This window comes from Gadus morhua, chromosome 3 (genome assembly GCF_902167405.1).
Source record: "Gadus morhua chromosome 3, gadMor3.0, whole genome shotgun sequence".
Classification (NCBI taxonomy): domain Eukaryota; kingdom Metazoa; phylum Chordata; class Actinopteri; order Gadiformes; family Gadidae; genus Gadus; species Gadus morhua.
In genome coordinates, this window is record NC_044050.1 from 19,720,107 (window position 1) to 19,739,148 (window position 19,042).

At 44.3% G+C, this 19,042-nt stretch overlaps 4 protein-coding genes across 4 annotated transcripts in view; 3 read left to right on the top strand and 1 right to left on the bottom strand.

Annotated features, from left to right (window-relative positions):
• Positions 1–4,570, top strand: part of vav1 (vav guanine nucleotide exchange factor 1) — a 13,715-nt gene extending 9,145 nt beyond the window's left edge. The window contains exons 17-29 of the mRNA XM_030352314.1: positions 271–380; positions 830–931; positions 1,107–1,201; positions 1,344–1,366; positions 1,747–1,786; positions 2,202–2,338; positions 2,628–2,693; positions 2,923–2,954; positions 3,276–3,386; positions 3,526–3,613; positions 3,724–3,847; positions 3,960–4,111; positions 4,384–4,570. Coding sequence (XP_030208174.1) covers positions 271–380; positions 830–931; positions 1,107–1,201; positions 1,344–1,366; positions 1,747–1,786; positions 2,202–2,338; positions 2,628–2,693; positions 2,923–2,954; positions 3,276–3,386; positions 3,526–3,613; positions 3,724–3,847; positions 3,960–4,111; positions 4,384–4,437 — 1,134 coding nt within the window. The 3' untranslated portion in view covers positions 4,438–4,570. The remainder of the gene's footprint in view (positions 1–270; positions 381–829; positions 932–1,106; positions 1,202–1,343; positions 1,367–1,746; positions 1,787–2,201; positions 2,339–2,627; positions 2,694–2,922; positions 2,955–3,275; positions 3,387–3,525; positions 3,614–3,723; positions 3,848–3,959; positions 4,112–4,383) is intronic.
• A 130-nt stretch (positions 4,571–4,700) lies between these two features.
• ubl5 (ubiquitin like 5) lies at positions 4,701–6,145 on the bottom strand. The gene is made up of 5 exons (XM_030352320.1): positions 6,020–6,145; positions 5,652–5,735; positions 5,363–5,446; positions 5,176–5,213; positions 4,701–5,056 (listed from the first exon to the last, which is right to left on the bottom strand). Exons 1-5 carry the CDS (start codon positions 6,112–6,114, stop codon positions 5,013–5,015), a joined length of 345 nt encoding a protein of 114 aa, XP_030208180.1. The 5' UTR covers positions 6,115–6,145; the 3' UTR covers positions 4,701–5,012.
• Positions 6,146–6,211: 66 nt separating this feature from the next.
• pin1 (peptidylprolyl cis/trans isomerase, NIMA-interacting 1) lies at positions 6,212–8,766 on the top strand. The gene is made up of 5 exons (XM_030352319.1): positions 6,212–6,376; positions 6,805–6,890; positions 6,989–7,097; positions 7,176–7,286; positions 7,855–8,766. Exons 1-5 carry the CDS (start codon positions 6,319–6,321, stop codon positions 7,962–7,964), a joined length of 474 nt encoding a protein of 157 aa, XP_030208179.1. The 5' UTR covers positions 6,212–6,318; the 3' UTR covers positions 7,965–8,766.
• Positions 8,767–9,125: 359 nt separating this feature from the next.
• si:ch211-14k19.8 (mucin-5AC) lies at positions 9,126–18,560 on the top strand. The gene is made up of 10 exons (XM_030352309.1): positions 9,126–9,533; positions 10,456–12,774; positions 12,974–13,062; positions 13,258–13,316; positions 13,407–13,570; positions 14,504–14,669; positions 15,087–15,278; positions 16,507–16,728; positions 17,999–18,158; positions 18,352–18,560. The coding sequence occupies exons 1-10, from the start codon at positions 9,500–9,502 to the stop codon at positions 18,424–18,426; spliced, it is 3,480 nt and encodes a 1,159-aa protein (XP_030208169.1). The 5' UTR covers positions 9,126–9,499; the 3' UTR covers positions 18,427–18,560.
• Positions 18,561–19,042: the final 482 nt, after the last annotated feature.

A 19,042-nucleotide genomic window follows, 5' to 3' on the forward strand; every position in this document is an offset into this window, starting at 1 on the left:
ACCAAGGTGTGAGACATCACAAGTGGGCGTGTCTACCTAGATGCATGACCGATAGATAAGCAAGGTTTGCTACAGTCCACTGGGTAGGCTGGTAGAGTGATCTATCCAGCACACATCTAGGTGGACACGCCCACGTGTGATGTCAGAAGAGGCCGATTTTCAAAACGGCTTGTAACGGCTAATCACACTCACACCTGGTGGTATAATATTTCACCTTTAAAGTAAACGTGTGTTCCCACCCTCATTTGTGTCTCCTGTGTGCGTTCACAGTGGTCCCACGTGTTCCTCCTGCTGGAGTCGTTTGGGAAGTGTGGCTACGATCTGTTCTTCAAAACCAAGGAGCTGAAGAAGAAGTGGCTGGAGCAGTTTGAGATGGCCCTGTGAGCGACAACGTCAACACACTCGCACAAATGCACTTAGACACGCACGGCGCGGGAAAAGGCACACACGTTTACATTAACATTTATGGGGCGTTTAGCAGACGCTTTTATCCAAAGTGACTCACAATAAGTGCATTTGTCAGAAGATAGAGAAACTATATAAATCGCTTTCAATACAGTACAGATATTCATAGGAACAAGGGCCAAGGACTTACAGTAGCTAGGTAGTATCCTAGCTAGGTAGATAGCTAGGATAAGACGCTACAGAATGCTAAAGTGCTATTTTTTAAATGCCAGTATACGTACATGCATCGCAGAAAACGTACGCACATGATGCACATTCGTACATAATATGTAGTGACACATGTACACATGACACAGTGACACAGACACAGTGACACATGACACAGTTCTGCAGATTTTAATAGGACCTGATGTACTTGATGTAGGTCCAACATGTGTCCAGAGAACTGCAACTCAAACAACCATGACTTCCAAATGCACTGCTTTGAAGAAACAGCATCTTGCAACGCCTGCTCAATGCTACTGAGGTACCATTTCCCCCCCCCCCCCCCCCCCCCCCCCCCCCCCCCCGTCTCTCTCTCTGTCTGTCTCTCTTTCTTGCATTATCTAAATTGATAAAGTCTTCATGTTTAAAGTGTAGTTCAACAATTAAGCCTCACTCTAATAATACTCAATAATCAATTACCCAAACTGCCCTCATAGAGGGATATTCTTCCAGGGGTATTGCTGCAGCCACTGTAAAATGGCTGCTCACAAAGAATGCCTAGGCAGAGTGCCCGTCTGTGGACGTAGAACAGGTACGGTCTATGAGATGTGTGTGTGTGTGTGTGTGTGTGTGTGTGTGTGTGTGTGTGCGTGTGCGTTTGTGTTTTCTGAATGTGGTATCAAACATAGCGACAGTTGGCATACAATCTTACCAGTTTCTCTCCACTATACCAGATCATCCAGTTTCCACACGGAAGGTAAGGTTCTCACTACCTGTGTGTGTGTGTGTGTGTGTGTGTGTGTGTGTGTGTGTGTGTGTGTGTGTGTGTGTGTGTGTGTGTGTGTGTGTGTGTGTGTGTAAGAGAGCGTATGTTCATGCAAGTGTGTGTATGTGTGTGTGTTTGAGCGTATGTTTGTGCATGTGTTCGTGTGTGTGTGTGTGTGTGTGTGTGTGTGTGTGTGTGTGTGTGTGAGCGCATGTGCGTGTAAGTGTGTGTGTGTGTGTGTGTGTTTTTGAACATTGCTACAAGAACAATGGAATGATCTTCCCCGTGTGCACTTGATGTGTGTGGCGATTCTGTCTGTTCGTGAAATACTTGGAATGGAAAACTGATGATGTCTATATGTGCACCCCTAGAAGACACAGAGGACCTCCCCTAATGCACACGTCAATATGGGTGAGCTGCCTACAATTCAATGATATAGCCGTCTTGCATAAGATCTTGCATATCAATCCTTAATCCACGGTCTTGTCGAATACTTAGTTAGTCAAATATTTAATAATAAACTCAAAGCGTTGATGATGCTTTGAGTCGATAACAATAGATTTACAGATTCAAGCAACATTTTAACATTGGTAACTGTGGTATAAATGGAATTTACTGTGGTGTTATCTGAAAATAACAGGATTGCCAAATTTTGGAATATCCCCAACATCGTCAAACATTATTTTCCAATAACAGGACACCCTGTCGGGGTTTATGCCTGACCTAATAACAACTAGGAAAATTGGAGGGTTCAGTGCATAATATTCAGCTTCAGATCCACATAGCGTCAAAAGGGTATTCTTTGATGCATTGTTTTATTCCTCAGGACTTCCTAAAGTGGAGGTCATCCAGGATTATTGCGGTATGCCACCAGCCCCTGCGGGTTTTGGCCAACAACTTCACCTCACCAAGGGGGATGTGCTTGAGCTGAAAAAGGCTGATGTGGACTTTACTTGGTGGGAGGTCTGTATATCTACACTGTGTATTTAAATCATATATTGACCGATAATTAAAAAACATGTGTGTTTGGTCCATCGCAGCATATGATAGTGTTTTCTATCGACATTATATGCTTATCTCGGTTTTTGTGTTTGATATTACATCGCGTATGTTATCCATAAGTTATCCAAGTTATCCATATGTTATCCAGTTCTCCATAGTCACATAAGCCTATGCTTATTTGTATCACAAGGTTATCTGCAAATGATATGTCGTATGATCCACCAATAAAAGATGTGTTATTTAAATTCAGGGAAGGAATGTGACCACTGGTCAAATGGGCTGGTTTCCAAGCAAAAAGGTTCATCCTTTTTCCTCAGTGAGTACTTCCAAATTATTTCTTCTTAACCACCTTACGAAATGTCAGATTTAACACCTTTGTCCTATCAATGGACTTTTCATTAAAGGTGAAGTAGGTAGGAGTTAAGAGCTACAATTTGAGTGTTATCGGTTTGGGATGTCATAGCCATCTGTCAGCTTTCCATATATTAATCAGATGTTTTCATTTTGTATATAATGTATGTCATGTCGGTCTGTCATCTTTTTAGAGGCCCACGCCAAAACTGACAGGCTTCCCCTGGTGAGTATTATATAATAATAATAATCATCATAATAGTCGTAATATGCTATGAATAGTGTACTATCAACCCGCTAATACATAATTTAGCTAAGACAAGAATAACATAGTGCTACTCACTGAAATAAAACCCCATTCTTAATACAATGACATAGCCTGCTGTATTCTTGCTTTCTGCCTGTAATTGAATTTTGATATATTTTAGGAGAATGTCGAATATTAAGGTATAATGTCAAAATTGTTAGTGAAATAAAATAAAAAGGTTCTCTAAGCTTGGACTTTCCTTTAAATACAAATATACCTTAAGTGTCATTCTGCTTCTAGGTTTGCAGGGAACATGGATCGCACTGCGGCTAAAAACCTGTTGAGCGCTCGTTCCGACGGGACCTTTCTCGTCAGACAAAAAGACGCCGGAGAGTACGCGATCAGCATCAAGTGAGCCACCAGCCATGCGTCTATACAAACGATAGACACTGAAAAAGATCATTCACACAGTGAACAGCATTCACAATAGCCCTTGATATCGCCATCCCTCACATGGTTCTCTTCCTCTCTCTTCTTTCTTCAACAACAGGTTTGACCCTGAAATAAGGCATATTAAAATCACCTCCTTGGAAGGCCTGTTCCGAATCAATGAAAGAAAGGCCTTCAAGGGTTTGATAGTAAGTCATTCCACTCTTGTAGCAATTTGAGACTGAAATCTGTTCCTACCCACTCAAAACTCATGATGATTTTTATAATGTACCCTTTATTTACTAACTTTCATCCTCAGGAAATGATTCAATTTTATGAGCAGAACTCTTTAATTGAATGCTTCAAAGACTTGGACACCACACTTTTAACACCCTACAAACAAGCTGAACCCACCAGCCCAGAGAAAAACCCACCTTTTCCAGGTAGGCTATATTATCCCCCCCCCCCCCCCTAACACAATGGTGTTAGATCCCCACACACATCCATTCCTTACTGCACCAGAGCTGACAGACAGGGTTGTGTGGTGTTTGACAGGTGTCGACAACCAGCCAGTTGGTATGGTCAGAGCCAGGTACGATTTCTCAGCAAGGGACCGGAAAGAACTGTCGCTGCGTGAGGGAGACACCATCAAAATCATCTCCAAGAAGGGCCCAAGTGGATGGTGGAAAGGGGAGGTGTATGGAAGGGTGAGATACATTTTACATCCATATACAATACACAATTTATTACCATCAGTTATAAAGAAGACACTTTTAGCCAAAGCCCCTAAGACTGAATTCAGGAACATGTCGTTAAGGGGCAGGTCAGGGGTTTGGCATCTGTTCAAGGATGGATATGTGGGATCAAACCCGTAACCTTCCGTCTAGGAGTCAAACACCTCAGCCACTACACTTTCCTGTACTCCATCACAAAAGCTGTTGATTCTCTAAATGTCCTTCACACTCTGCTCTGTTCCCAGGTGGGGCTTTTCCCAGCCAATTATGTGGATGAAGACCACTCAGAGTACTGCTGAGGTCATCCGGGATGACCTTATACATGTGAATGCAGTTTTTTATGTGCATGTGGAAAGGTTCCCAATGCTTCCTGGAGCTATGAATACAACTACTGTAATTTAGTGTGCATCAGAATAAAAATAAATTGACTTACTCCTCATTGTGATCTTTGCAAGTATCGTAATCTGATAAACCAGGATTGATGCTTATGGTTTAAGCAATATGTGATTAAATAAAGATGATTTAGAAATTTTGAAAAATAAATATAGGCCAGACCCAAGGATATACAAATAATCAATTTATTCCAAACAATATGAATATCACCGTCCCAAAATCAAAACGCTTGTCAAACGGTAAGAATATCCGTCTTTAAAATAACCATGATCCATTGCCTTCCATCAAGGAGATTTGAATATCAATCACACTGATGTATTTTGTCAGTATGGTTATTCTTTTTACACCACTTGATACATGACGACACATTTTAAATGTGTATTTGCCAATCAGATCTGTGTATATGCGAGTGTCTCCGTATGCATCCATGCCACAAAGTCACAGTTGGTCATGCAGCATCGTCTGGTGGTCCTTCCATTTTCTACTGGTAGTACAACTCTAGATTCATGCCATCGTGGATTTCATCTGCAGAGACCATTGTTAAGTGCAACAGAACAGTATGGAATTAAATAAAAAGCATAGCTGATTCTAAATAAAAGTATCATTGTGCCAAATTGTCTTAAAATTAAAGGCTTAAAGGATACAGTCTCCCAGCGAAACGTGGTCCTTGAATATGGTGTACCTAAGAAGAAAGGGTTGACTTATGAATACAGTTGCATCCAAAGTTATATGCAAACCAACAGGGTTTAGGTACAGAAAACTCAAGATACATATGCTCAGACGACTAATCAAATAATATAAAGACTCGTTAATAACAGCAAACCAGCTTACCATTTCTTCAAGACGATTTTGTCCCACCTAGTTCCTGTCTGGGCAGCAATAAGTTTCTTCAGATCTCCAATGGTATCTTCAGAGCTAAGTGCATAAGGTTAGGGAATATGCATAGTAATAAGAGGAACTCAAATTAAGCTGAATATGGCGGAAAAATGTCCCTTATGAACAGACAGGAAACTGTGACGAGTACTGTGCTGTACCACTGTTCTAATATCAAAATGCATAATAATTCAAAACCAATACCAAAGCTTCATATATGGGAAATTAATAGATGCTCAAAGGATACTTGCACTTTACCCGGACTTTTTTCCCAAGGCGATCGTTGCAAACCACCTCAATCATCTTGATGTGATGTTCTGAATGTTTCGATCTACGAGGAAGTATTTCAGAACATTTAGTATGAAGATTTGAACAGTTACCTTCCTACCAGATCATGGGGTGTCTGCGGTATTTATATAAAGCTTCGCCACTTTCAGATTGAATAATTTTGACAATTAATAGACTATGTAGTTAGTTCGCTTTAGCTGAGGATATTCACGTTTTATAAGACCATGATACATAGACAACGCCTCCAAATATGTTATTAATAAAGACACATGGAATTAGAACCGCATGCAGTTTATGAAAGTATACTGTTATCTGTCCATTAATTACCGACTAAATATTCTCCGTTCGACTGGATATCTGAAAATGCCTCTTTTTGTTGCTGTCGTAAATGGTTCTAGTGCATTCTCGTGTATGCGTTGCATGCTACACCAATGAGATTGCTGGAATATTTGATTGGCGTGTCTGATTCTAACAGTGATTGGTTAACATTTCAGGAATGGGCGGTAAATAATCATAAAACAAACTCTGCCGTAAATTGTGTGAAACTGACGTATAAGCTTATTTGCCACACACAATCCAGTGCATTCAACTATACATTTTAAACGGATTAATACCGAACATTAAAAATGGCAGACGACGAGAAGTTACCATCCGGATGGGAGAAAAGAATGAGCCGCAATTCAGGTACTCAAAAATAAACAAGTGGCGCCAACCATACTAGCTAGCTAGCTTGATGGAAATGAACAGGATGTAGCGTCCAAGCTAGGATGGCGAGCTAGTTACGATCTGTAACACCATGGTTTGCTGCATTGAAGCGATCAATTGCATTGTAGCTGCATCAATAATTAAATAAACGATTATGTATTGCTTCGTTGTTGCGCGGCTTTACACATAGGTAACCCTTGCATACTCAATGCAGTTTTATATTATCAGAGATTATCACATGACGTCATTTCAGTGTTATTACTTCATCTGGGCAAACCAACTATCGTGATGCTAGAAAAAGATCCAAGCAGCTCAAACGTGTGTATGAATGAAGTGTGTTTAATTGTCTTATTCCTCAAAAACGTCTTTGCCCAATCGTTTTAATAGTGTCCCCCTAACTCTTCCAGGCAGAGTTTATTATTTTAATCATATTACCAATGCAAGCCAATGGGAGCGGCCAGCAGGCGGAGATGGTAATGGCGAAGCAGATAAGGTAAACACTACAGTCAATGTGTTATTCTGCCGTATCCATGCACCAAGTGCTGGTGGTTGGCAATTCTTTATACTCACCTATGTCACCATTCATCCTAGGTACGTTGCTCTCACCTGCTGGTTAAGCACAGCCAATCACGTCGTCCATCCTCCTGGCGAGATGACAACATCACACGCTCTAAAGACCAAGCATTGGATCTCATTCAGAGTACGTCCAGGTAGTCTGTTGATCAAGAGTGTGTACAATATAGATATGTTGTTCAAACCGCTCTGTCTCTACCTGCAGAATACATAGAGCAGATCAAGTCTGGTGATGAGGAGTTTGAGGCCCTCGCCTCCCAGTTCAGTGACTGCAGCTCCGCCAAGAACAGTGGAGACTTGGGACTCTTTGGAAGAGGTACATACAAACTATCATCACCATTGAGATTTGTGCATATATATTGAATGAAGTCTGAATATTGACTATTCAAGTACCTCATTACTTAAAGTCGTACGCCTAGATATCTGTACATTGGAGTTTCCCAGATTCCAAGTTGTTTGATCCCAAATTCATTATTAATCATTGTGCCACCGGAAGGGGGGGTTGTTGGGTTATTATTTGCTTTCAAGTAGCAGCTTCCACTGACTTGCAAAGTTACAGTAGTCTAACTCCTATCCGTGTGAGAGGGATACACTTTGAATTACTTTCAAATATTTTTAATGTGTCAGTAACAACAAAACAAAATTGCAGTCTGTCAACTAATAGACAGACAATTCTGCACTATTTTCAGTGCTGTGATTATAAGGCTACCTGTGATGCAAAGCTGACAGGTCCATCACACCGTTGCAACGCCAGTTAGAGTGAACAGAACACAGTCATTGAGATTTTTGAATACTGAGTCGCTTTCTGACTGGGTGGGACTGGGCTCAATCTTACACATTGCCACTTTAAAGCATAACATTAACAGACTCCTCTTGTGTTGCAGGACAAATGCAGAAGCCTTTCGAGGACGCTTCCTTTGCTCTCAAAGTGGGAGACATGAGTGGGCCTGTTTTCACCGACTCTGGTGTGCACATCATCCTTCGCACCGGCTGAAAAAAGCCACACCCCCTCCTTCACTAACGCACGCATACAATAACACAAACAGATGTACACAATCCTGCCCAGTTGGCCCCCATATTTCCCATATCCTGTATGCCATGTCTTAAAGATACAACCTAAATGATGAGAAAAGCTTGTACTCTGCGTTACATTATTTTTAAAGTTGGACCACTGTAATGTCGTGTGACAAGCTTTGATTGTCAATGAACACGAAGGCAGAATTACAGATATTGTCTTAGGCTTAATTTTTCCCCACCCAAAATAAAAATGCCTGTGACCACATGGAAGGGACCACTCCCCTAAACAAACGTGTCAACTGCAGGATCACATGATATTTAGAGTGAAAGATGTGGAGATAGTTGCATGTGCGTGCATTAAGTCTGTTCATTTATTCTGTTTCATGCACTTCCAAGTTCTCAAAAACCCTTTCCCAGCATGAATCCATGCGCCAAAATGGTTATTATATATGTCTGTGCTTGTGGGGAGGAAAATTTGACTAGCTGAAAAGCTCCTGAAAAATAAATGAAGCACAGAATGAATGTCACCCCTGCTATACGCTGTTGTGATTATTTTGACCTGATGGTCACAAAGACAACAAGCCAAGGGTTCAAATTTAACACCAATCTAAGCTAGAAGAATTATGTAGTGGTTTGCTTCAATGCTGTACTGCCACAGTGTTGGAAGTCATTGTGCCCAAGGAAACTACTGACATTTATTTTGGCATAATCTGACATGTACTGTCCAAGTAAGTAATGTTTGTTTAGATTTCTGTCATTAAAAGGGTTTTGTTTTGTAATTTGTGTTGTATTTGGGTGATTTTACTTTTGAAAAAGAAATGCACATTCACAAACAAGTTTATTAATGTATGTATATAAATATATATGGGACAAATATGTTTGTCCCATATGTTTCCCTGTACTCAAAGCTGTCCTGGTAATCGCAATTCCAAGTGTCTCCTCAAATGTTCAAATCCAGACTCCCTTAAAGATCTAAGGCACTGCTCATTAAGTAAAAGCCGTAATATTTTGTGCAACCTCTTTCATGTCCTACAGAGTGGTCCAATGACATCCTTTCCCAGACCTTATGTCCGCTCTGTAAAAGAGAAACCCTGCAGAGTAAAGACCGACCCTGCAGTGAGCGAAATTCCTCCTACTTCGTTTTGTTTTTTTCTTGTAGGCGAAAACCGCATTTACTAGTTAATGCGGTCCGAGCGTCCTCGAAAACCACCGAACTAACGGGACCGTCCCGGGAATGTGAAATGACCACCCATCATCTCCCAATATCTTGCTATTTTCCTTTAAACGACACACGTGCGTCTGTTTAAGTTGCGGGGGCTGCTGACAGCTACAAGGTTTCCGTTAGTAGGAAATGATGGAGAGGGAAAGTTCCTGACGCCTCTCATTTTCGGGAACAGTCTGGGTCGTTGGCTAATGTGTTACTGCCGCTGTTCGCGTCTTTCTGCAAGGATTTATACTGTATGGATTTGGGATTTTTCGAGGTTCTGACACTGAGATGTCTCGGGATTGGAAATGCAGCTCCACGCATATATATTGCTCCTTGTTGGTAAGAAAACAACATGTTGCTGGTCGTGAATAATTGGAAAACCTTTCTGAATAGTCGACTCTGTTGTAGATGCACGTCGTGTAATTTTCTTTGGAGCATCCAAATAATATAGGTCAATAAACCGTTATGCAAATCCAGCTGAAGGGTTGGTTATGTTACACCTTTGTATCGGCATACCGCAGCCAACTATATGAACCTATTGTCACTGTAGTCTATTTCTAACTTTCATTCCACTCAACATCAAAGAGCATAAAACCCACTACTGCAGTCTCAGCTTTCAGTAGATTGATGGATATGTCAACTGATAAAAGAATGCCATAATTAAACTCAGAATGAACCAGCATGCCGAAAAAAGCAAAGACGCGCTGTTTCTCCTGCTTGTTTTTGTTAGAAGGTGAACCAATTACGTTATTCAATCACTAAGACCTTCAGTGTTCAATTTCTCCCGAGTATTTCAACGTATTGGTACATGGTGTTTGGTGGTGGCAAATGTTTTCCTAACTTAGTAGTAAAATTGTGTTTTCACATAGTCTTTTGAGGGAAAACAATGGCTTGTGTTCAGCTCCATCAAGCCATAAGTATTCATAATTTCCCTGCTGTTGTCACTATCTATAATAAAAGTATAATGGTTTGCCGTTCTATAGGACAGCATAGCAATGTGGTGTGATTTCGTACATACTACTGTGGAAGATTGTGGTTAGACAGTTTTTCTTTCCCAACCAAGCCTTAAATCTTTGAATTGCACAACATTACTATTGTGTGTGTGTGTGTGTGTGTGTGTGTGTGTGTGTGTGTGTGTGTGTGTGTGTGTGTGTGTGTGTGTGTGTGTGTGTGTGTGTGTGTGTGTGTGAGCGACGGACTGTTTTATTTCCATGTCCCTCACCATGTCTCTCTCACTTTGTTTTTGTTCCTGGGGATCCAGTTCAGGAAGTTGTGACAAATTCCTCAGAGTCCAACACCCCCAGTCTGGACTCAACCCAACCCTTTTCCACCACCATCACTTCAACCCCCACCACCACAACCGTCACCTCCGCCCCTACAACTCTGTTTAAGACGGGGACCTCCATCAGTGCACCCCAGGGTGGGCTGGGAGCCGACGGGGTTCAAGGTCAGCGGTCTCCTTCAGAGGCAGGGAGGGGCACTGCCGCGTGGGCCGCTCTGGCCACCCCCCTCCAGGTCCAGCACCAGGGTCAGTGGCCCCCCAGTCCCGGGGGAGCAGGCATAACCCTGGCTGGGGTGGCCGATAGAGCCGCCCGTCCTCTTCCTCAGGAAGGAGTGGACAATGGAGCGGATGTGTCTGGAGCTGCTCACACCACCGGTGATGGCCGCGGCTTTTCCACCGAGGACACACAACGCGGGCTTCTACACAACAACACCGCGCCGCAACGCGCAGCGACCGAGGCCACGTCGTCATTCTCACCTGGAACAGTTGCCGCGGAAACAGCCGTTTCTTTCAGCACACTGCGAGGCGACGCTCTCCCCACCCACACAGACGGGGAAACGGTGCCAGCCACTGCGACTGTTCCTGTTGCCACCACACACACTGGGGTGCTTGTCACGGACGTGCCCACGTCTGCAGTTATGCAGCTCGCCCCAGACAGACGTACGGCCGCTGCATACCCAACACAAAGAGGCTCCTCTGGGCTCGACCGCGCTGCGCTGCTACCTCCCTCCGTTCCTCCACCATCCCCACCACCGCCCCCACCGTCTTTAATAACCTCCCCAGCCAGACCGCGGGGGACCGGTACCACTGTAACTCAACGTGACGGGTCTTCGGAGGACGAGAGGAGCAACGGCGGGGGGGAGATTTCAACATGGAGGAGGAATCAACATAGACAGGCCACAGACAGACCACCACCCACTGGTCGGACTGTGTCAGCCATTGCTGAGTCTTTGAATGCACAGAGTGTATCGAATTTGAAAGATTTAAACTCCTCGGACACGTATAGTGTAACTGTTGCACCATCCCCCTCGCAAAGGCCAGTCGGGGGTAATGAATCGTCAAACACAGACAGCTCTGAGCTGGATGGCTCCAATCAAACACTGTCTTCTCTTTCACACGATGAAGCTATGAACTCTCTATCTGTGGTTCCTGATATCACAGATGAAACTTCGGATACTGCCTCTAACAATGTTTTGGAAAACGAGGACATGCTACACACCCTCTCTGCCGACCCTCGTATTAACCAAACCGCCACACCTACCATAACACAAAATAGCACAAACTTTGTCATGGTCGATAGCCACTATTTAGCAACAAACACTTCAGCTCCTGACCAGCCCTTTGTTTTCTCTATCTCCTCGGACCAAACCAAAACCAGCCCTGAAACCAACCACCCTCCCTCCTGGGCGCCAACAGCTTCCCCAGACTCGTATGTGGTCTCCAGCACAGCAACGGTTTCTCAAAGGGAACCACCCCCACACTCCACCACGAGCACATCCCTCGTCCGTTCCTCCGACGTAACCATGACAACCGCTAGTAGTAATGAAATCTCCAACGGAGAGGTGTTTCTGGGCGGGAACGATGACGCCACGCAAACTCTGCGTCTGAGTGGCACAGCGGCACCTGCTGTTCCGAGCAGACACGCATCATCCCAACCTCTTTCGGCGATGACAACAGTTGGGCTGGATGAGAATGGACCCGCAGATGTATTGACAGATGGACATAGTGGTGCACCAGTGACGCCGCTACAAACAGTCGTGTCTGACCCTAACGCATCAAATCCAACCGTTCAGGATGTGGGTATCGTACATTTGACGCACGCCACCCTCACCGAACACAGAACGATGTCAACTCACTCATCCACGCTGGCTGCAACGCCAATGAACACACGCATACGTGAGCCCTCCCCATTTCCCACCTCTACTGCTGAAATGTCTCCTACACATAACCAGTTCAGTGACCACAGCGGTTCCCCCCAAACCACCATTTTCCCGGAGACACTCGTGGTCTCCGAGGCGGCTCCGGGAACGGAACCGAGAGGAGGAGAGCGCGACGAAGACCTCGTTTTCATGACATCAGCACCCTCCCAACAGTCCACTCCTCCCAGTCTCCCAGCCAGACACACTCCCACAGGCGGAGCTCCAGAGCGGCCCTCCCCCCGGGCGCTTCCAGATCCCAGGCAGGAGCACCTCACGACGGGTACACCATCCACCTCCACTCCCGAGCCCAGCTGGAACGTCACCACTACCCAGCCACCAAGGTTTTACATAGTACCTGACCAGCCGGCAGCTTTCAGAGGTACAGAATAGGGTGTTTTTGTGTCTAGTCGATCCGTCACTATGACAATTGGCGCCTTCTGTCTGTGGCAACACTTTTGACTTGCAGCCCAAAGTTTCTGGTTACAACCCCTGATAGGGAGAGAGAGAGTGAGCGATGTATAGATAGATTGGATATGCATACACACATAATACTAAACTGTTTTGCTTGTTCACGTCAGTGGAGTCCATGGAGCTGCTGTTGCAGATCATCGTAGAGGATTTCAACTCTGACGTTACCACTGACCCGGAAGTTGACATGGAGGCTTGGGTGGGGACATAGTAACACACGCACGCACACTGTTGTTGGGAAGGTCGACCTGTAGCCCAAAGGTTCTGAGGTTCAACCCCACATCTTTGAACAAGATGCTTCATCCCATCAGCTCCTGATGTTCATGTTTCTAAATGCTGACTTCATATTCAATAGTAATGAGAGGACGTTTCTTTCTCTCTCTCGGCCCTGTAGATAGAACCGTACCTGCTAAAAGCCCCAGGGTTCAGCAAGCTGCTGGGGATCTGGAGCAGGTGAGACAAGGCTGGAGAATCAGACAACATAGAATATATACATCTATATCCTTCTGAGACAGTTGAATAGTAATCATTGTTATATTCCAGAGGCCTTGTGGTGCAGACTCTGATGGAGTTTGAGACCAGGGGGGCTGTGGTGTGGCTGGGTAAGGGGGGCCCTGACTCCCTTTTAGAATGTACAGGACTGGCTCAGGCCGTCTGGGAGGGCCGACGCTTCAGGGGTTCAAAGGTCACCAACATCACAGTGGGAGGTAAGCATCTCTATGGGCCTTATGCCCAATGTGCGATCAAGCCAATCACAAATCGCCTCACCTTTCTAGGCTTACGGTTTTGGCTGGATGTGATACCTGGGCAAGATGGGCCCCCAACCTTTTGGTCTGCTGGTGATTCATTAAATCGGCTAAAAGTGGGGGTTGGAGACATTGATCTGTTGTTGGGCTGTCAGACAAAAGAAGGGCCATTTGATGTTTGTTGCTGGCAGTGAGAGGGATGGGAACCAGATGAAGGTGAATACACATAAATTAACTAAAATTAGGGGACAGAGGCGGGGCAGTGACAGGGAGGGGCGTGAGGACAGGGAGGGGGGGGTGGTGAGCGCAGGCCTGTTGTTTTTCTGGGAGATATGTTGTGGGCTATGAGACAAGGGAAGGAATGTGCGATGCTTATGCCAACCACTCTGCTGCTAAGTTTTTTATAAATTGCTTAAAGAACAAAAGCAGGTTAGAAGCAGACGTCTGGCGGAGGGGAGGATGAGAACAGGATGAAGGTGAAACATATTTATGAACTAAAACTTGGGATCAGACAAAGGGATCCGGCAGGGAGGGAAAGGAAAAGGTGTCCTCAACTAACAGTGGGGGTCAGAGACAGGGCTCAGGCAGGGAGGGGGAAAACGGCATGAGGCAAAACAATATCTCACTGTCTAATGATTCATATAACGTGTCAACACGATGACTCACCATAAAGGTGATCAGAAAGATGTTGTTTAGTGTTGTCAACTCCTGCTGCATTTAAACAAGCCGAGTTTTCCCACATCTGGTCAAAATAATCAAACCATTGTTTTGGTGTGGCTCTCTGAGACGCCCGTTCAAGAGGCTAGTGTCTGTTGCAGTCCTCACAAGGAACGGTTGAACTCCTCCGCATCGCGCACCGTACGTCTCACACATGTGTGCGTCTCTCCTGTCCAGGACTCCAGGGGCCCTTGTGTGACTGGCTGCTGCAGTGCCCCGCCGGCTTCCAGTGTGTGTCCCGGCCTGGAGGAGAGAACCACAGCTGCTCCTCGGTCTGCAACCTAGACTACTGCCACCACCATGGAATCTGCACCCACCATCCAGGCCAGCTCCCAGTCTGCCGGTGAGGAGATATATATATATATATATATATATATATATATATACTATAGTATAGTCGATGTCCAAGGACACAGACACACATTCTGGTGGCTGGTGTATATATATCTATACACACTCACACACTCACGGAGGCGCAAACACACGCACACATACTATAGTCAATGTCCACGGACACACACACACATTCTGGTGGCTCCGTAAACACAAACCACACACAAACTGGAGCACGCGTATATACACCGACACACAAACAGCACATATTGCAGTCGTTCACCGTGGACAAAGAAACGCACACATTCTGGTCCGGCCATTCAACCACAAACCACACTCTCACAAACATCCACACACATTCTTATCGGTTTGACTAGTCTCCACACATGGAACTAAAACTAAAAATGGTGTCCGTGTGTGTAAACAGTTGTCTTGCAGGCGATCACTTCTGGTTCATGGGTCAGAGGTGTGACGTCCGCATGACGCGAGCCCGGCTGGTGGGGGCGTGTCTCGCCGTCCTGTTGGTCATGCTGACCCTGGTGGCCATCCTGGCCCTGGTGGCCGTGAGGCGCTACCGAGCCATGCTGATCCAGGCCAAAGTCAACCAGACCCGGAGCAGGTACACACACACACACAAACACACACACACACACACACACACACACACACACACACACACACACACACACACACACACACACACACACACACACACACACACACACACACACACACACACACACACACACACACCTCTTTCTGAATAGTTGACTTTGTTATAAATTAATGTAATAATGTCCTTTTTGAGTGAGTTTGTTGAGTTCCTGAAATGGAAGCAATATACAGAGAAATATGCGAGCTCCTCCGACACGCTTATACTGTGGTGAGCTGGTAACTGCTGCGGCGTCTGGAGTTCTGGCTAGTCTAAAATAAGACCAGTGGCATAAACACAAAAGACACGCTGATGCGCACATCGTTTCTTCTAAACATGGCAGTGTTTCCAAAAAGGTGTTTCTGTCAACGTAATGCTCAGTGTAGTTGACGTAACTGGAAATTGAGATGGTATTGAGAACCTGGATTACAAGTGACTCAAATCTGAAAGGCTTTGACATTTAGATTTACAGAAGGGGAGATATTGGACTGCTTCATGAGGTCAAGGAAAGATGTGGAGGAAAATGTATAAGGACATGGGGAAGCCAACCGCAATGCTAGGAGAATCCGACAACACTAGGTCAAGTCATTATATGATGGTGGATGTTATGGACAGGGGTTTGCCATGGTGAAACTACAATGTTCCAAAGATGGACTACTGACAGCCCTTCTTAGATACTTTCCCCCCGTACATTTTAAGGCATATTAATACTTCTGTTACTGTCCGTAACTGTTCTGTTTCACCCAGGTTACATAACCGTCCGTGGACAACACATAAAGTGAAAATATTTGACTTTATTGCTGCAGGGAAATTTAAATTAAAAAATGGAATGCAGGCTACCAGTCACAAAAGAGAAACTAAATAGTTGTCACGTTGGTAATGCCGGTAAAAACAAATCTGACCGAAGCCCCTGACTACATGTTGCAACACTTGTAATGACAATAACCTCCACAAGATGTCACTGTAATGTTTCCATCTCTTACCGAAAATAAGGAGGGAAATGGCCAAATGAAAGTAATTCCACAAACATGCAAGACAAATCATTTTTGGACATGACAATAGTACATAGCTGCATAATAATACATAGTAGTACAAGTGATAAAGTTATACATGCATTCTAAACAAAAATAATAAATATATTTTGTGTTTTCTTTGTGTTTATGAATGCCTGCGTTTATGAACGTTTGCATGCAAGCTATCGCAGGTTCAACCACTTTGACGAGCTGTCGGGTCGGTTTTGGCTTCGATCGACGGCGGGTTCTGCCGATTCGCTGGACAACCACGGCTTCACCCGCTCCGACGAGTTACTACATCTGCGGGCGCTCGACCGCACCTGCTGTTACCACGACGACACCTTATCTCTGGCGTCCACCTGCCCCAGCAATGGAACGCGTATACACACTGTGTTCCCCCACAGGTTTGCACACGCCCAGCCACTGCTAAAACGCTCCTACCTTTGGTATTTAAAGGGCATAGCCCTGCGCTAGGAGGAGAGCTTCCGCCTACGAGATTCACAGAATTTGATCTGGGTAGTTGTGGTTGGTGTAAGACGAATTTGACTCAATCATATACCATAGTAAAAGAAACGTTGTCAAAACCAAGGTTGGGAAGCCAACAGAATTATCACTTTCGAGATGTGTTTTTACTTTTTAGTCAGTAGTAGCAGACTCGTGTTTTACAGAGAATTGACTTTACACAGTTTAGTCAAAAGATATCACAAAAAATGTCCACAAAAGCTTTTTCGTGACCCCCAATAGAACCGTTTTCAATTTATTATTTTTTCAAACAAATAAGTTTCTAATTTAGCATTCGTATTAATTCATCTTTGTACCTTGACGTACACTAGCCTACATGTGCTTTATTGTCTTATATCTAATGTTCTGTTTTCTTTGGATGATATGTGTGTGAATGTTTATTGTTGGAAATGTTTGTCTGGCTGTGTATGTTTGTCACAGACATATTCACAACAACAATGCAGATTCAAACAATAGTAGCTGAGCACCAGAATACAGCTCTGTAGGGTCTAGCACAGTCAGGCATGGTCTGGAATCATCTCTTCATCCAAACTAAATAATGGATCAGCAAAACCATTAAGTCAGTGTGACTGATGCATGTTTACCACCTTTACTTGACCAGCGGGTCCTAACCAGTGTTGCGACCTGGTGTCCCTTGAGGCAAGGTTAAGTGTGCCGGGAAATTGGTTGGAATTTATATTCCTGAAACCGTTTGCAGAAATGAAACTGAGCTAGTCAAACATGAACTCAAAATAGTTCCTGTTTCATTACTGTTTTTCTATTTACCGGTTCCATGAAATAAGATTTAAAAATGTGCTGTGTGGTCGAAAGGCTGCTAATACCGTACATCCTTTGGCTTATGTGATAGTGTGAATTTCCCCCACAAGATAGTGAACCTTGAGTACTGGGTGTAGGTGTAGGTGTTGGTGTGTGTGTGTGTGTGTGTGTGTGTGTGTGTGTGTGTGTGTGTGTGTGTGTGTGTGTGTGTGTGTGTGTGTGTGTGTGTGTGTGTGTGTGTGTGTGTGTGTGTGTGTGTGTGTGCGCATGCGCGCATGTATTTCCCATATTTAATTTGTGAGGATGTATATTTTGCGTCCGTTCCCTGCTTGCTGATTAACTGTGATCACAAGGGTGTTTTCTGGGTACGTAATGTCCTGTCCTTCCCTTGTGCAGCTCCCACTATGGTTGGAGAGGAAGTGATATGAGCATGGTGGACTGTGTGCTGGACTCGGGGAAGGCCAGCGATCTGTCGGTCTGCAGTTGGCCTGTGGAACCCATCCATTGGACCCCGTTCCCACTATTACAACAGCTGGCTTCACACAGGCCTACCACGGTAGTGTGTGTGTGTGTGTGTGTGTGTGTGTGTGTGTGTGTGTGTGTGTGTGTGTGTGTGTGTGTGTGTGTGTGTGTGTGTGTGTGTGTGTGTGTGTGTGTGTAAACGTGACAAATATTCTCAGAGTTCCTTTTGTTGTTGACTTGGATTATACTGTTAATCTTTTTTTTGTGTTACCCTCCACACCGTCCAGGTGAGGGCGTCAAGGACACGCTCTTATTGTGAAGGCATGGAGCTCGTAGACATGGGAAAGAGCTGGACAGCGTAATGTATTAAACGCATGGACGCAAGAACTCACACCATCCCCGACACGCATACAGAAGACCCGTCGTAACGGACAAGCCATTGCTTTATTTTGATATTCCATATTAATAACTTTGATAATAAAATAATTGAAAAATATACTCGTGTTGTTTTTATATTTTACAAAATCTGTCCGGTTTGTTTTTAATCACTTATTCTTAACAAAAGATGACTCGTTCAGGGAAACCTTGTTCCTCACTGCTCTTGAGTTACTGCTTATCGCCTTTCATGGATGCAAAGGCCGTCAGTGCGTGAATGTGGGTGTGTGTGAGAGGCAAAATATGACGTGGTTTGATTGACTAAACAAAGCTATGTAAGTAATGCAGTGTATATTTATACACGTCACATCCATTAACCTTTCCTCAGGTGAAACTTCTCTCGGTGAGTTAAACGCAGTAAATAGCTAAACAAATCCCGGTTAAAGAGAGTGATTGTTAGAAATTCATGTGAAACTAAATGATACAAATCTTATCTAGTTTCTTTCCCTTCTCATTTATTTGTTTTTCCTGTTTGGACATTATTTACATATTAACAGATAGTCATCTCAAATAATGGCACTGCTCTTCATTTACATAAACATA

Bases quoted from the DNA above. Each gene is read 5' to 3' on its own strand.
- ubl5 (XM_030352320.1), bottom strand. From the start codon at position 6,114: ATGCAACGCATACACGAGAATGCACTAGAACCATTTACGACAGCAACA. The intron at 5,736-6,019 runs GTAATTAATGGA...ACTTCCTCGTAG, and splicing joins GAACGGAGAATATTTAGTCG to ATCGAAACATTCAGAACATC. The intron at 5,447-5,651 runs GTATCCTTTGAG...TTATGCACTTAG, and splicing joins AAAGTCCGGGTAAAGTGCAA to CTCTGAAGATACCATTGGAG.
- pin1 (XM_030352319.1), top strand. From the start codon at position 6,319: ATGGCAGACGACGAGAAGTTACCATCCGGATGGGAGAAAAGAATGAGC. The intron at 6,377-6,804 runs GTACTCAAAAAT...TAACTCTTCCAG, and splicing joins AAGAATGAGCCGCAATTCAG to GCAGAGTTTATTATTTTAAT. The intron at 7,098-7,175 runs GTACGTCCAGGT...CTCTACCTGCAG, and splicing joins AGCATTGGATCTCATTCAGA to AATACATAGAGCAGATCAAG.
- si:ch211-14k19.8 (XM_030352309.1), top strand. From the start codon at position 9,500: ATGCAGCTCCACGCATATATATTGCTCCTTGTTG. The intron at 9,534-10,455 runs GTAAGAAAACAA...CTGGGGATCCAG, and splicing joins ATATATATTGCTCCTTGTTG to TTCAGGAAGTTGTGACAAAT. The intron at 13,571-14,503 runs GTAAGCATCTCT...TCTCCTGTCCAG, and splicing joins CACCAACATCACAGTGGGAG to GACTCCAGGGGCCCTTGTGT.